Source organism: Rattus norvegicus, chromosome 5, assembly GCF_036323735.1.
Source record: "Rattus norvegicus strain BN/NHsdMcwi chromosome 5, GRCr8, whole genome shotgun sequence".
NCBI lineage: Eukaryota > Metazoa > Chordata > Mammalia > Rodentia > Muridae > Rattus > Rattus norvegicus.
In genome coordinates this window covers 80,196,560-80,213,240 of record NC_086023.1, presented here as the reverse complement: position 1 = coordinate 80,213,240, position 16,681 = coordinate 80,196,560, and the positions used below count along the sequence as shown (strand labels likewise).

Here is a 16,681-nt window from a genome sequence, read left to right as displayed (position 1 = left end):
ATTTAAATCTCCACATGAAAGAACACACAACACAATAACCTCTGATCCAATTGATAAGATATAATTGCCCACCTAAACATACAAAGCCCTGTCCACATCCATCCCTTAAGAATATTCATAACTTGTAAATGTGCAGAGAGGAATCTTCACATCAGCCTCCATATTCTCTCTGCTGCTTCCTCTGCCTCACTCCAGTCTCCTCCTCTCTCTAAAACTTTTCTCCCCTCATCCCTCCTTCTCATCCAATGGCAGGACTCATTCTATCTTGTACCTGCCTTCACATGTGTGACATCCTATACAACAGACTTTCCAAACAACCTTTAAATTTCCACTTCAACCCACAACCTACCATTCTCTGAAAAAGAGTTTAAAACACAAAACCAAAAATCACCCCTGGACTAGATATGGGCAATGACACAAGACAATACAGCCTGTAAAAACCAGATTCTCCCTCTATCCAACACTGACCGAGCAAACTTTAAGCAATTTTCACTAAGTTCAGATGCTAAAAAGATTCCCTTTGTTACTGACTCATATTTATCCAGAATCTGAGCACATCTTGGTGGCCAAGGTGTCTTTATTGATACTCATAAGATCAACGCAGACAGTGTTTGTCTTCTGAGCATCCGTGGATGGTTTAGGACTCATAAGGTTGTCTGTGTGACAGAGTCTGGCCCTCGGGGTCATGGATTAATATTGCTTAAAAGCCAACAGTAGAGGCTTTGAAGAAGTCATCCAGGGTTAAGAACTTGGGGTAGTAGGCAGAGTTTATTTGAGCAATACATGGAAATTAAATAAAGAAAATATAGATAACTATCGGTTCAAAGGATAAATTCAAAGTAAGTTAGAAAATGTTGCAAGACAATGGGATGAGAACAGGACATTACAGTTCACTGGGTGAAAAAGCAATGTCAGAGTTTAGAAGAGTAGATTACCCCTGTGTAACTACCTCAAGTGGCAACCAAATTCTACACCTCCAGAAACTACCAAAAAAGGACAAACTCAACTGATAATGATGTAATATAATTTACATTACAGAAGGAGGAAGTAAAGATTAGAGCCCCTCTCTTTCATTCTATAAGTTCTGTCCCTTTGGAGAACCCTGACTAATAAAGATTTTAGTACCAGAAGAGGTTCTAGCACAACAGTAGGTCTGCAAGTGCTGTCCTTGACCTGTCCAGCTCAGCGCTCAGTCCTATCCCCAGCTCTTCTACAAGAGTCCCCGAGCTCGGCCTGATGTTTCACTGTGTGTGTCTGCATCTGTTTCCATTCAGTGCTGGATGAAGCCTCTCACGGGACAGCTATGCCAGGCTCCTGTCTCCAGGCATAGCAGAGTATCAGTAAGACTGTCAGGGGTTGACTCTCAATTGGAATGGATCTCAAGGTGGGCAGTCATTGGTCGGCCATTCCCTCAAACTCTGTTCCATATTTGTCCCTGAACATCATGGAGGCAGGACAAATTTTGGGTTTTAGGTTTTGTAGGTGGATTAATGTCTCCCTCCCTCCACTGGAAGTCCTGCCTGGCTGTAGGAGATGGCCACTTCAATCTCCATATTCCCTGCTAGTAGGAGTCTAAGGTAGGTCATCCCTATAGCCTCTCCAGAGCATCCCTTATCCTAGATCTCCAGCTAGTTCCAGAATTGCCCCCCACCAGTTTCTGTTCTCTCACCCAGACCTCTCCAGCACCCTCTCCCCACACCTGATCCCTGTCACATTCCCCTCCTCACCCCCTCTCCCACCAATCTCCCTTTGATGACTATTTTTTTTCCTTCTGACTGAGATTCATGAATCCTCCCTTGGGCCCTCCTAATTACCTTTGAGTCTGTGGATTGTAGTATGGTTATCTTGTACTTTATGTCTAATGTCTACTTATAAGTGACTAGATACCATGCGTATCTTTCTGGATCTGAATCACCTCACTCAGGACGATATTTTCTAGTTCCATCCATTGGCCCGCAAATTTCACGCGTCTTTGTTTTTAATAGCTGAATAGTATTTCACTGTGTAGATGTACCACATTTTCGTTTCTCCATTCAGCAGCTGAGGAACATCTGGGCTATTCCCAATTCCTGGCTACTACAAATAAAGCTGTTATGACCACAGCTGAGCAAGTGTCTTTGTGGTAGAGTGGGGTATGTTTGGGGCATATAGCTGAGACTTCAGGTTCATTTCCAATTTTCTGAGAAACTGCCAAATTGACTTCCAAAGTGATTGTCCAAGTTTGCCCTCCCACCAGCAATGGGTGAATATTCCCTTTCCCCACATCTTCACTAGCATGTGCTGTTACCTCAGGTTTTGATTATAGCCATTCTGATTGGTGTATGTTGGACTGTGGTAGTCATTTGTTTTGCATTTCCTGAGGACTGAGGACTCTCAAAATTCCATTAAGTGCTCTCAGCTATTCCAGATTCCTCTGTTGAGAATTCTCTGTTTAGCTTTGTAGCCCAGATTTATTGGTGTTCTTTGGGAATTCGTCTCCTGTGCCATTGTGTTCAAGGAAGTTCCCCCACTTTCTCTTCTATTAGGTTCAATATGTCCGGTTTCATGTTGAGGTCCTTGATCCACTTGGACTTGGTTTTGTTCAGGGTGATAGATATGGCTCTATTTGCAGTCTTCTACATGCAGACATTCAGTTAAACCAGCACCATTTGATTGAAGATGCTTCTTTTTTCCATTGTATGATTTCGGCTTCTTTATCAAAAATCAAGTGTTCATAGGTGTGTGTGTGTGTGTGTGTGTGTGTGTGTGTGTGTGTGTGTGTGTATGTATGTATGATTTCCAGACCTTTGATTTTATTCCATTCATCAACTTGTCTGTCTCTGTAACAACACGATGTAGTTTTTAGTATTATTGGCTCTGTACTGCAGCTTGAAATCAGGATGGTGATTCCTCCAGAAGTTCTTTTATTATTCAGGATTGTTTTGGTTATCCGTTTTTGGTTTTCTATTTGAGTTTGAGAACTGCTCTGTAAAGGTCTGTAATGAATTGCGTTGGAATTATGGTGGCTGTTGCCCAGAACTCAGAGATTGCTTCGGGCATTAGGGCCATTTTTGCGGTGTCAATCCTACTGACCCATGCGCATGGGAGTTATTTCGATCTCCCGATAACTCCCTTGATTTCTTTATTCAGGGACTTGAAGTTCTTGTCATACAGGTCTTTCACTTGCTTGGTTAGAGTTACACCACCATAGTTTGCATTATTCATGGCTATTGTAAAGATTGCTGCTTCCGTAATTTCTTTCTCAGCCTGTTTATTGCTTTATAAAGGAGGGCTACTGATTTATTCTGAGTTCATTTTTTCTCTGGCCACTTTGCTGAAGGTGTTTATCAGCTGGTAGAATTTTGGGAGTCACATACGTGTACTATCACATCATCTGTGAATAGTGATACCTTGACTTCTTCCTTTCCAATTTGTTCCCCTTTGATATCCTTTAGTTGTCTTAGTGCTCGAGGTAGAACTTCCTCCAAGCACTATGTTAAATTGATAGAGAGAAAATGGGCAGCCTTGTCTTATCCCTGATTTTAGTGGAACTGCTTTATATTTTTCTTTATTTTTTTGATGTTGGCTTTTGGATTGCTGTATATTGTTTTTATTTTGTTTAGAAATGCACCTTATATATCGGATCTCTCCAAGACATTTAATATTAAGGAGTGTGGTATTATGTCAAAGACTTTTTCTGCATCTAGTGAAATAATCATGTGATATTTTTCTTTTAGTTTGTATGTACAGTGGATTGCATTGATGGATTTCTGTACATTGAACCACCCCTCTATCCCTGGGGTGAAGTCTACATGATCATGGTGAATAATGTTTTTGATGTGTTCCTGGATTCATTTTGCAAGCATTTTATCGAGAACATTTGCAACAATGTTCATAGTGGAAATTGGTCTGAAGTTCTCTTTATTTATTGAGTCTTTGTGTGGTGTAGGTATCATTGAATTCTAGAAAGTGCTTAATTCATTTCTTTATTTCCAGTGGCTGGACCATGGAACTGGGGGTCCGGGGGAGGGCAGCACGCACTCAGGGCAGTATTTTGTTAAGAATGTGTTTGTACAGATTTTCATGTTTTATTTCTTTGTCATGGAGTATCAGAACGATTAAGAGACTATCAGTGGTTGACATATTTAACTTTTGAGATATCAAAGGAATGTCCCTTGAAGGAACATCATAAAATGTATAATGCGTTTATGCTTGTAAGAGGGATGCTTACATCACGCTGTGTACAATTATGACTCTGTTAAACACATAATGCCTTTGAGGCTGTACATGGGGTAGTTACACAGGCATAGTTATGACCTGGCTATTAATTCCATCTGAAAATGAAGCATGACAAAGAGATGTGATTGTGTGTCACATTGATCAGGGGTGGGCTTGTAATGGTTGTTCTTGGTTGTCAATGACATCCGGAATTAACTAAACCTTAACAGCCAATGCACATGTGAGAAAGTGGTTCAGTCAATTGAAGATGGAAAGACCTACTTTTCATCCAGGTGTTTTTGGGGAGGGAAGGTCCAGCTTGAAACTAGGTCACCCCCTCTGCTGACGGCTTACATATAAGATGGGGAAGAAGGAAGATCCCTCCCTAGAACCTCCTCTTACTCTGGCTAGCAGGTCCATTCCTTTATGAGCATTAGGGCCTACTTTGGAATTCTGACATACACTGAAAAACAGCTATGACATCCAACTTTGTGGATTAAACAACTCCTGAATTCTTGGACTTTATGTTAATAGATTACCTGAACTACAGTCTGTAGACCATTCTCATAAACTAATCACACACACACACACACACACACACACACACACACACACACTGTAAGTTTTATTCCTCTAGGGAACCCCACTTAATACAATACCACAAAGACACTTACATTTGATTTGTATTGGGTAAGAAGTAATGAAAGCATTCGCAAAAGGTCGGGAACAGAGAAAAAGTGCTAAGACAAACTCACAAGAAAGGACCAAGAACAGTTTCCTATGGAGAAAGACCTCCAACTATCTAACATAACTCCGGTAAAAGGATTGAACTTTATAAATAGGGGTATAGGCCGCTGCTGGTGAATGGTGACTTTGTCACCATGACACCCTCATTCAATCCTCAGCACCCAAAAAACAAAAGAACAGAATGTAACTCAGAGGTTAGAAGACCAGTAACCAAGGCTTTTAGTTGAAACATTAGCCTGAAACATTTGTAATGAAAGATGAGATTAATATTTTAATGTAGATTAAAAATGGATCCTTTGGAGCTGGACTTACAGATGGTTGTGAACCACCATGTGGGTGCCGTGAACGTAACCTAAGTCCTCTGGAAGAACAGCCCTATGCTTTTAACTGGTGACAAAGCTCTCCAGTCCTGACTTGTCTAGTTAGACGGTTTTTAGTTTTATTTTATGTGTATAAGTATTTTGGCTGCATGTATGTCTATTCACCACATATACAACTCGTGCCTGAAGAGGTCAGAATAAGGTGTCCTATCTACTGAAACTGGAGGTATAGATGGTTGCGAGCTATCCTGTGTATGCCGGAAACTGAACTCAGGTCCCCTGTGAGGGCATCGAGCGCTCTTAGCCACTGAGCTATCTCTCCAGCCTCGACTTTTCTATTTTTAAAAAGGACGATAATGAGTACAAGTTTTGTGCTCCAACTCTCCAGCTACTGGCTGCAAATTATAAGCACAAACCTAAGAGAGACCTAACATGCATAAAGGAAGCCCCAGCAATGCGGCTGTAGGATACAGCGCAACACTGAGGTTGGCCAGTAGGGGGCAACCCTACACATTGCTGCACTGGCTCTGTGAACCCCCTGCATAGATTTCTTGGTGTGGTTAAGATTCCTACTCTTGGGGCTGGGGATTTAGCTCAGTGGTAGAGCGCTTACCTAGGAAGCCACAAGGCCCTGGGTTCGGTCCCCAGCTCCGAAAAAGAGAACCAAAAAATAAGATTCCTACTCTTTCGTCTGTAGGTGAGCTTAACAGAACTACGCATGGGTAATTCCAATGGCTGTGGTGTGGTTGTCGGGTCTGTCCTATTTTCTCCAGAGTTTCAGTCCTTATTTGGTTTGTTAGTAGTATTTGACTGGCTCCTCCATATTTTTATATATCTAATTAAAACTGTATTGCATAGTGGATGGTTGAAACCGTATGCGACTAAGCTGAGCGCCACAACCAATTAACACGGAATGTCACACAGAGTGGTACTTCTCTGCACTCTAACACAGTTATAGTTATTTTATTATTTATAAACAAATTTCTGACACCAGATTTATAATGTATTTAAGACTGGAGTTTCATTTTTATTTTAATTTCCATCTCAAGTAGGTCCATTCTTTGTAGTCATTTGAAAACTATTTAAAGTTCCTTTGCATTTAAATAAAACCAAAGCAATCACCTCCTCAGAAAACCAGTTCTCAGGCTTCAATGAAATTACTTCTGAATTGCTGTTTATCAAATAAATTATGAGGGATAAACCAATCATTGCCATATCGTCTTCATAGACACATATAATAAGCCCATTTTAGCATTTTTTGTTATATTCGACCGTTTAGATTAATTTTAGTGTGTGTGTGTGTGTGTGTGTGTGTGTGTGTGTGTGTGTGCGTGTGTGCATGCGTGCAGGTGCACGCCGAGGCCTGACAAGGGCACTTGGGCTACAGGTGGTTGTGAGTTGCTCAATGGGGCTGCTGGGAACTTCTGTCCATCCTGCCCTCTGGAAGCATGTCTCGAGACAGTATCAATGACCGAGGCGCTTCCCAGCCCTAAGCACTTCTTCAGGTATCCAGTTTTAAGTTTTTCACACCCGTGGCTAAGATGTTTTTACAATCTGAAGTTTAAAACCACTAATCATGCTTCAGTTAAAAAAGAATTAACGTCCATGGAAGCATCCACCATTCAGTGAAGTGTATGAACCGCCAGCACAATTCAGTTTCTGACCTGTAAAGGGTGGTTATATAGGTTCGGTTCAGTTAATGTCAGGGGGAGAAGTCCTGAGATAACTTATGAAACTATTTGCAGCATAAAACACAGAAAATTATGAGTAATGAAGAAAGAAGAATAAAAGGAAGATAGAAGCAAGAGGTGCCTACATCACGAAGGTTGAAACCAGCATTGCACCGACTCTCATGCATCCAGCATCTGTGTGGATCAGTCAACGGCACATAGATGCCTTCACGCCCCCCCTGTACACAGGGATATGGACGTCAGGTTTGAAAACATTAGGCAGAGGCATTATCTTTCTTGTTTCTCATGTAGAGTCCGTTTTTGTTTCTTTTGGTGTTTTGCTTTTTCCTTCCTTCATTAGTAACTTTCTTGGGTCATTTCTTTATTTTTGTTTTTGTTTCAATTCCACACAGGCTAGAGTTATTTGGAAAGAGGCACCCTCAAGTGAGAAAATGCCTCTAGGAAACTGATTCGGGAGGACCCACCTCACTATGGATGTACCACCCTGGGCAGGGTGTTCTGAGGTATATAAGAAGGCAGGCTCACAATCCACAGGGAACGAGCCAGGAAGCAATGTTCTCCTAAGGACTCTGCTTTAGTCCCTGCCTCCAAGTTCTCTCATAGAGTCCCCGCACCACACACACACACACACACACACACACACACACACAACTTCCCTTCATGATAGACTGTAAGGTAAAATAAACCCTTTCCTCCTCAAGTTGCTTTTCGTCATGATATTAATCGCAATAACTCTAAATTGTATCTACGTAAGGATACAGAATACCAATGTGTTCTTAACACCTCACGTTCTATGAACACCATGTACTTTCTCTATAGACGTCCCTCTAATTGCAGCTATCGAGAGTAAGCTTACATGATCTCTTGCCAGCATGTTCCAGTAACTTACTTCATGATCTCTTGCCTAAATTTTCTCAACCTTCCTGATGCTATGACCCTTTAATACAGTTCCTCATGTTATGGTGGCCTCCAACCATAAACTTATTTCCTTGCTACTTCATAAATGTCATTTGGCTGCTGTTATTAATTGAAATGTAAATATCTGATATGCAGGATATAGGACATTTGACCCAGGTGGGGGTCACAACCCACACATTGAGAACCCAAGTAGGATCTTGATCCCCATGTTTTTGTGTGTGTGTGTGTGTGTGTGTGTGTGTGTGTGTGTGTGTGTGTGTGTGTAAGGACTGGGAAGGCAGCTGGGCACTATAGAGACTAAAAACAGAACGTAGCATGAGCTAGCTCCATAACCCTTGCTCCTGTAAGCCCTGAGGATTCAGCGTTTTCCTAGGTTCTGGGAAATTTGTAATGAGGCTGGTACATTTTAGACCTCACACATATTATAGGCTGTCTCCAAAAGTGAATATTCTATACAGTGACATCTCAGATACCAATTAGCATGTAAGTCTGGTTAGGCAGCCACCATGCTGGGGAAGAGCTGAGGAAACCTGGGAGATCTGGGAAGATATGCGTGGTAGATAGCTATGGGAGGCTCCTTTGAGTGTGTTCCTCTGGAGAATGGGGCCAAGGGGGTTCCTTCGTCTTGACAGCCCTGATACTCACTGATACACTGATAGCAACTTTTTTCTCTCTTCTCCTGCCTTCCTGTTGGTCTTTGTTATCCAAATGCAGCCAGATGAACTTTGAAAGCACACCTCTGACCATGCTCCTACTGTAATTCTAAAATGCTTCAGGTCCTTCCCAGATACATGAAAACCAACTCCTACCAAGCTCCTCAGGGGCCCACATAAGCTGATCCGGGATAAGTGTGCCCACCAAAAATACATACATTGGAAGCTTTACCCACAGTGCCTGAGGTTGTGATTTGGTGTAATTATGGTAAGATGAGGTCTTCAGGGTGAATCCTAAGTCAAGATGCCTGACCAGTGTCCTCAAAAGAAAAGACTAGGATGGGTCAGAGAAGAGACTTCCTGAAGACTAGGGAACACGATTCCACCAATGAGGAAGATCTCAGAAGAAGCAAGCCCCATCGAACACCTTGCTCCCAGAGTTCTAGCTGCCAGAAATGAGAAAGTCTAATTTTTGCTGAAGTCACCCATACTGCATGAGTCCGAGAGGGAAGCCCCTGCAAACTGACATAACTCCCTTTCTAGCCTCGAATCATTTCGTAATTCCTGTGTTCACTGTGTTCTAGCAAGGTTTCCTTTGGCTCTCTGAACTATTTGTACTCCTGTTTGCCATGGCCTTCATGAATGTATCCATTCTCCCCACACCCTAGAAGGCCCTCTGCCTAGTTCCTATTAGTCTGGTCAATTCTCTTGTGCTTAAAACAATAGATTATTTTATGTGTATGAATGTTTTGCTTGCATGTATGTCTGTGCAGCACATGCACGCAGTGCCCACACAGGGTGTCAGATCCCTGGAACTAGACTTATGGATTCCTCTGGGTGCTGGGAATTGAACCGGGAGTCATCTCTCCAGTCTCTCCCTCTTCTGGTATCATCCTGCTTTCCTTCCATCAGCCATTGGTGACTGAAGGTTAACACTGCCAAGGGGCTGACCCGTCTGAGCAGGCAGTAGTGTGGACGCATGGTTCCTGGCCTCAGTGGCTTACAGATTACCCTGAGTTAAATATCTTTGTATTGCAATGTTCCTGTGACAGATACCTAATTGGGGAGAGGACTCGAGACCTCTGAAGAAAGACTACTCATGGATAGCAGAATGAAATCCCAGACATCATGATGCAGTATAGCTTAGAGTCCACCCCCAACATTGAAGTAAAGACTGCTTGGTTGTGAGGAGCGTGAATAGCTAGCTGTCCCAACTGTTAACTGCTTCAGAATCCCTTGTCTTTGAGCTGAGATGCTGGTCTCTTTGGGGTGCACATTCCCCCACCCCATGTTCGAGCAAAACTGTGGCATAGCATTTCTGCCTACCACAGGATAACTTCCCTTCCTTGATTCTGCTGTCTCCTAGCTCCCTTCATCCTTCATGAGTTCCTGGCCAATAATCTCTTTGTCCCCTAAAGTTTGTTTCTGCCTGTTTTCTGGGGACCGCTCTAGGTTTTGGGAGTTAAGCAGGTGGATTACAGTGGCTCCAAGCATCCTCTGATGCTGACAGAAGCAGGTGCTTTAGAACTGATGTTGAGCTGGGGTCAGCAGTCCTATCTGTCACTCTGCTGGAGGGACTACAGAATATTTCCTCTCTGGGAAATGAATCAAATAAGCCCATGTTCATTGATGTTCTTCTTGGCCCCAAACACATCCTGGCACCATGTAAGTGACTCGAATGTTTCCGCAGGCTTTCTGAATGGGTTATTTATTCAATTAGTTGAGGGTAAGACTCAGGTAAAAGTCATTAAATCATTTTCCTATTAGTCAGTTTCAGAAATGCTAGCTAGTTACACATGGGCCATTAGCTGGTTACACATACACTCCTTAAACCCCTTACCCACCTGCTTTGTCTAGTCATTTCTTAACGGTGCTTCAGTAACACGAGCGGCCCACATGTACTGAGGAGTGTTAAGTGGAAGGGACTGGCTGTTGTCTTCTGCTGCGGAAGCATCTTCTCTCATTACTAGAAAAGCAATAATCTATAGCCAGACATGGTGCTACAACCTGTAATCTTAGCATTCAGGAGGCTGGAGCTGGGGGACTGCCACAGATACAAGACCATTCAGAAACTCAGGAAGCTCAAGGCCAGTCTCTATGTGAGTTGCTGGGAAGACAGATCAGTGGAGAAGTACTGGCTGTGAGGGCTGTGCCTGCTCCCAGCAAGGTCAGAGCAGATGCTCAGAACTCACATTAAAAAAGCTGGTCATGGCTGCCTTTAACCCCAACACTAGTTAGATGGTGGAGACTGGAGTATTGCTGGGACTTACTGGCCAGCCTGCCTATCTGAAACACACTAAGTCCCAGATTCAGAGGGAGACCCTGTCTGAAGGGGATAAAGTAAAAGAGACAGAGGGAGACAACTGGCACCCTGTTCTGACTCCTGCATATACTAGCAAAGGGACAGGCATGTGCACATGTGTGCAAATGTGTGCACACACACCGCAATCAACCAAAAAAAGAAGAGGAGGGGAGAGGAGCAGGAGAAAGAGGAAGAGGAGAAAAGAAAAATGATAATCCCCTAGTCAAGCATTTACCAAATACTTGTAGACGAAGAGGGGCCAGTAGTCATGTCTCATTCAATCTCAAGCTACACCCACTCCTCCACATTTTAAAGAAACCCATGTGCAGTTTCAGTCTGATGTGTCTGGAGCTCTACAGTGCTGTTTATTCCTCTTTCTCCTATTTAACAATCCTCCCTTCCTGTAAAAACATCCCGACCTGTGTAGTGGAGTTAATAAAGAACAAAGGCTCCTGAGTCAGAATGACAGGCTTGGGTTTAAATCTAAGATCTCTCACTGACTGGCTGTATGGCCTTGTATAGTTACTTGATCTTTCTGAGTCTTAGCTAACACTATGGAAAGATGAAAATAAATAGTACATACTATAGAGAGTTGATGCAAAGTGGAAAGAAAACCTATCGAGGACTTGCCTCCTTCTTGAATTCTTTATTTCCCCACATCAAACACTATTTTATGTTTCTAGTTCCAGGGTAAATACAATTTATACGGACACAAAATATGTTCCCATTATAACTGTGTTTCTTTGTAAGCAGACTCTTGACATCATTTCTACTTGGACCTCCATCAGCAAATATGACTTTGAACAATACCTTTGTTTTTCTTTAATTATGACATTATGTCCAGTCAGTTAAAGTCCAACATTCTCTGAGGTAAACAGCTGAAGCAGTTTACCTTAATAAGTTAGCAGTTTGCATTCTGAGGTCAATCTTTTGGGGTGGGTTTGGGGGTGAGAGCTGTCAGCTTAGCTACGGAAGACCCTTCCTGATAATCTTCTTAAGTTAAGATTTATTATTTTTATGCATATGTGCCTGAATGAGTGAGTTCATATGTACCACATGTGTACAGGAGATCACAGGGGCCAAAAGAGGGTCATTTCCTGTGACTGGAGTTAGAGTCAGTTGTGAGATGCCATGTGAGTGCTGGGAATTGAACCTGGGTCCTCAGCAAGAACAGGTTTCAAAGAATCAGATTCCTTCTTTTGCCCTCCTTCTGACTTCCTTGGGCCCAGGTGTGTGCATGGTACACATGCAAAACCAATGCTCATACGCATGAAATGTGAATGAATCTTTTCAAAGAAAACCCAAGTAATTCAGCTTCTTCCACACTCCACTCAAGTCTTGAAGCAAAGATTCTCTCCATGCTTGACCTCCAGTTCAGTACCCACCCACTCCATAACTGGCTTTCTGATTCCAAGTCAGATCCAAAGGTGCATCTGGTTCCGGATGGCAGCCCTCTAGAACACCCACTGTTTTTCTTGGGAATATGTTTTGCGAAATGTATGAGTGATAGAATCAATCCATAGGAGATGAGATTGCCAAGTTTGAAAAGGGCAGGAACAATCCTTGGCTTCACATCAGTACATGAGAAAACATTCCACAAAGCCTGAGGGAAGGAGGCCCATATGAGAAGGAAAAAAAAAAACACTCGAACCCAGAGAGAATATAAAGACGAGCAATGTGCTGGAGGTGGAGTGTGGGTACCATCAGCAGAGAGATTGTCCTGACAGAGAGGCAATTCTATTTCCTACCAACATGAAGCTGTTGCTGCTGCTGCTGTGTCTGGGCCTAACCCTGGTCTGTGGCCATGAAGAAGAAGCTAGTTTCGAGAGAGGGAACGTCGATGTGGACAAGGTATGCTCAGCGAATAGTAACTTCTGTCTCAGAAAGTGTTTTGGCGAACTCTTGAAGCCAAGCGGGTCCACTGAGGGGATGGGTACAGTGGCCTGTTCTATTAGACAAAGGAATGGCTTCAGACCTTGAAGTAAGACCAGTTGTATGCTATTCAGATCTAACAACATTTGGGGACCTCTGCTCTCACTGAGAGGCAGGGACAGAATGTTAGGTACTGTGACAACTCTATCAAGCCAAATTCAAGAAGAAACACATCCATGCGGTATTCCTACCCACTTCTCCCTTAAGCATTTTCTTATCAATTACAGCTCAATGGGGATTGGTTTTCTATTGTCATGGCCTCTGACAAAAGAGAAAAGATAGAAGAGAATGGCAGCATGAGAGTTTTTGTGCAGCACATCGATGTCTTGGAGAATTCCTTAGGCTTCAAGTTCCGTATTAAGTAAGTGAGCTGTCTGCCCTTAGCTGAGGGAGAAGAAATAAGAGCAAATTCGTAATTACCAAAGTATCAGACAGAAACAAAATAACCTTTAAAAAAAGCCATTTTGCTAATTTTGCAAAAATATTCAAAAGGTAAATGGAATCAGAAACTGGAGATACCTATAGAGTAGAGGGTGAAGAAGCCAGCCAGATGAAAAATCCCCTAAGCATCAGCTTGCTCTGTTTTACAGGGTAAATGGAAAGTGCAGGGAACTCTATTTGGTTGCCTACAAAACGCCAAAGGATGGCGAATATTTTGTTGAATGTAAGTATATAGAAGGTCTATACATCTATCCACAAGGATTTAGTAAACCCTACCACCTTTATCGTGTGTGTATGTGTGTGTGTGTGTGTGTGTGTGTGTGTGTGTGTGCGTGTGTCTGTGTGTGTGTGTGTGTGTGTGTGTGTGTGTGTGTGTGTTGCTGGGGATTCAACTCAGGAACTTGCACCTCCCAGTCAAACTTTCTACTAGGGAACTCACCACAACCCCTTGTAGAATCTCAAGCACTTCCTGACATGGTTGATTTAGCCAGGGACATGGGGGCCATCTAGTAGTTAGAACCCTGTGGCAGGCAAGGGAGATAAGTATGGTGAGGTGGAATCTGATACTGTCCGGTAGCTAGCACCAGTTCACATTGATCAGGATGTAGCCATGTGAGACAGCAGACTTATGAAAGATAGACGTGTCGCTTGAAGGTGCTGAGAGAGGCAGGTGAGCCTCAGAGAGGATGAGAGAGAGTGAGTCGCTGCTGTGGCTAAGTGTTGTCTAGTGGGCGTCGTCCCAGGGCCCCTTCCTTAGAAGTTACTTCATCAAGTCCAGAAAGCTACAGATGGGAAGCAGCAGACATCCCTGCCCCCCATCTCTTCCAGGATATTTACTCTAATGATTTTCATCTTTGGGGTAGAACAGGTAAAGGGTTTACATAATTACATGCAGACCAGAGAATTTCTGAGCTGTGTCCCATGTCCTCCACAGATGACGGAGGGAATACATTTAATATACTTAAGACAGACTATGACAGATATGTCATGTTTCATCTCGTTAATTTCAAGGACGGGGAAACCTTCCAGCTGATGAATCTCTTCGGTAAAGTATTTTCACAAGGACACGGATCTTGGGGTGGGAAAACAGGAAGGAAACTCTAGCTTTAATATGGTCTTCCCAGCTTGGTCCTGCCTCTTCCTCACTTCCTGAAGGTCGACGATGTTCACCTGTACGCTGCCTCAAGCACAGTGATGGGTACACTCTGAAATCTCTCCGTGTGCCAGAAGGCCATTCCGTGGGTGCCACATTCAGGATAGATTGGACCCACACCTGTCAACCATGTCACCAGCCATTTTCTCACCCTTATGGGGGAGCCCCTGTCCCCTCACTTAGTTTTGTGGTCAATGCCTAGGACACAGCTCCTACACTCACTGCTGCTCTTTTCACAGGCAGAACAAAGGATCTGAGTTCAGATATCAAGGAAAAGTTTGCAAAACTATGTGTGGCGCATGGAATCACTAGGGAGAATATCATTGACGTAACCAAGACTAGTAAGTCAGGATTCACTTATTTTTCTCGTCCTGAATATTATATCATAGAAGAAATAAACCTTGGGGATTGGCTATCAGCCGTTTGTTGAAAGCTGGAGAGGCACCTCATTTCTTCGGGGAATAACGTGGACCTGGTACCTGAACACGTTCTTGTTCTCACCCTGCAGATCGCTGTCTCCAGGCCCAAGGTTGAAGAAAGGCCTGAGCCTCCAGGTGGGCAATCTCCAGTGAGAGCAAGGAAGGGGTGGGCATGGACCAGGCCTTCCAAAAGCGTTAGTATTGTGCACACAAATTATTATAAGAAGAATTTGATAAGGAGTCTTTGAGGAGAGCTTGAAAAATGACTTTGAATTATGTGGATTTGTGATTATCTGGTCCTATTTTGAGCTCTAAAGTAAAGTGACACAAGCACTTAGGCAAGAAAACAAGGGAGTGAGTTTTCCATAGTTGCTGCACGGTTGTGTAAAAGGGCTCAGCAATGTGTTAATTGTCATTAAGAGTTAAAGTTTGAAACAGAAAGTAGCAGGATGCGAGTATGACTGCTCTTCAGAGACTGCGGTCCTACTCCATCCCACTCTGGACAATAAGATCTTCATCTGAACTCCGTACAACCTTGGCTTCTTACCTGGAAGTGGAGTTGCATGATCTCCACTTCTCTTCCAGTTTGGAGAGCAGACTCCTTTGACCCATCTTTCCCATTTCCCAAGACTTCACTCAGATAATGTAGGAAAGTCTTTAAAAGTGGCCAAGGCTTTCACCATTATTCCTCAAGGCAATGACCATTCTTCAGAGCTTCTTATGCGGAAGGTTGTGGAACCAAGCCTCAGACCTTTCATTACTTCATTTTTCATATGCCATCCATAAGGAAAGAGTAATTTATTCTATGCCTTTAATCCCTGTTTTCTGGCAAATAATGTTGATTAGATTGCAGGGCAAGATCTATTTCTTCATCCTTTGTTCTACATAATAGAGTGCCTCTCTGTCCAGAAGTCAATCCAAGAAGTGCTTAATGGGTTCCTGTATTCTTTCTTCCTGGATTACTCAGTGCTGAGTGGAGACTTCTCATCAGGACTCCAGCATCACCATTTCCTGTCTATGGAGCATCCTGAGCCAAATTCTGCGATCTGATTTCCATCTTGTGTCACAGAAAAGTGCAATCCTGGTCTCTCCAGCGTCTTCCCTAGTTACCCAGGACAACACATCGAGAATTAAAAGCTTTCTTAAATTTCTCTTTGCCCCACCCATGATCATTCCGCACAAATTTCTTGCTCTTGCAGTTCAATAAATGATTACCCTTGCACTTAAATGTATGTCTATGTGTCCAGAGGGCTAACCCATGAGAGAATGAGGGGACCTCCTTAGTCCTGTACCCAAGATCCTTCCTCATGTCCCAGAATCTAATCTGAGTCTCAGGATTTCACCACCTCTGGAGCCGTCCCAAGACCTGATGAATGCTCTCTAGGGCTCCTGCCTTAGAGGCTTTATAAGGACCATAGACACATGAGACTTGCTGCACGATTATTCCATCCATAGACTATCTTTTCCAACAGATCGAGGAGAGACACAATTTTCTTTTTTTTTTAAATTTCTTATATGCTGTTTTATTAACTTCACCCACTTGAACAATGGAGAATACCATTTTCTCCTTGAAAATGGAGTAGTTGCTTGCATGGGTAATGTGTTTGTTGCACATGAATTCAAATATACAGAATTTCCATGGTAAAATGTTAGGAAGATACAATCACACTCAAATCACAGAGTTTGGTGCTACGTGTAGATCAGAAAATACATTAAAAAAACAATTGTATACAAGTAGAACTAACCTCCAAAATGTTCCACCTCTAAATGCAAAACGAACAGCAATTCATATAAAAACTCCTACGATTTTATTAACAGATTCCGGAAACAAAATTATGGTTTTCAGCACTTTATGTGCTTAACCTTTAATTTTTCAAAGGTAAAATATTGAAAGAGAAGAAAATGTTT

General features: G+C 42.8%; 2 protein-coding genes across 2 annotated transcripts; both read left to right on the top strand.

Annotated features, from left to right (window-relative positions):
* Positions 1 to 12,580: 12,580 nt before the first annotated feature.
* Positions 12,581 to 13,416, top strand: LOC134478991 (major urinary protein-like). The gene is made up of 2 exons (XM_063261291.1): positions 12,581 to 12,679; positions 12,988 to 13,416. The coding sequence occupies exons 1-2, from the start codon at positions 12,581 to 12,583 to the stop codon at positions 13,123 to 13,125; spliced, it is 237 nt and encodes a 78-aa protein (XP_063117361.1). The 3' UTR covers positions 13,126 to 13,416.
* LOC134478903 (major urinary protein-like) lies at positions 13,307 to 14,913 on the top strand (the record flags this gene model as incomplete). Its single annotated transcript, XM_063261292.1, has 4 exons — positions 13,307 to 13,424; positions 14,136 to 14,246; positions 14,594 to 14,695; positions 14,863 to 14,913. Coding segments are annotated over 4 exons (357 nt in total), but the record flags the coding sequence as incomplete, so codon positions are not given.
* Positions 14,914 to 16,681: the final 1,768 nt, after the last annotated feature.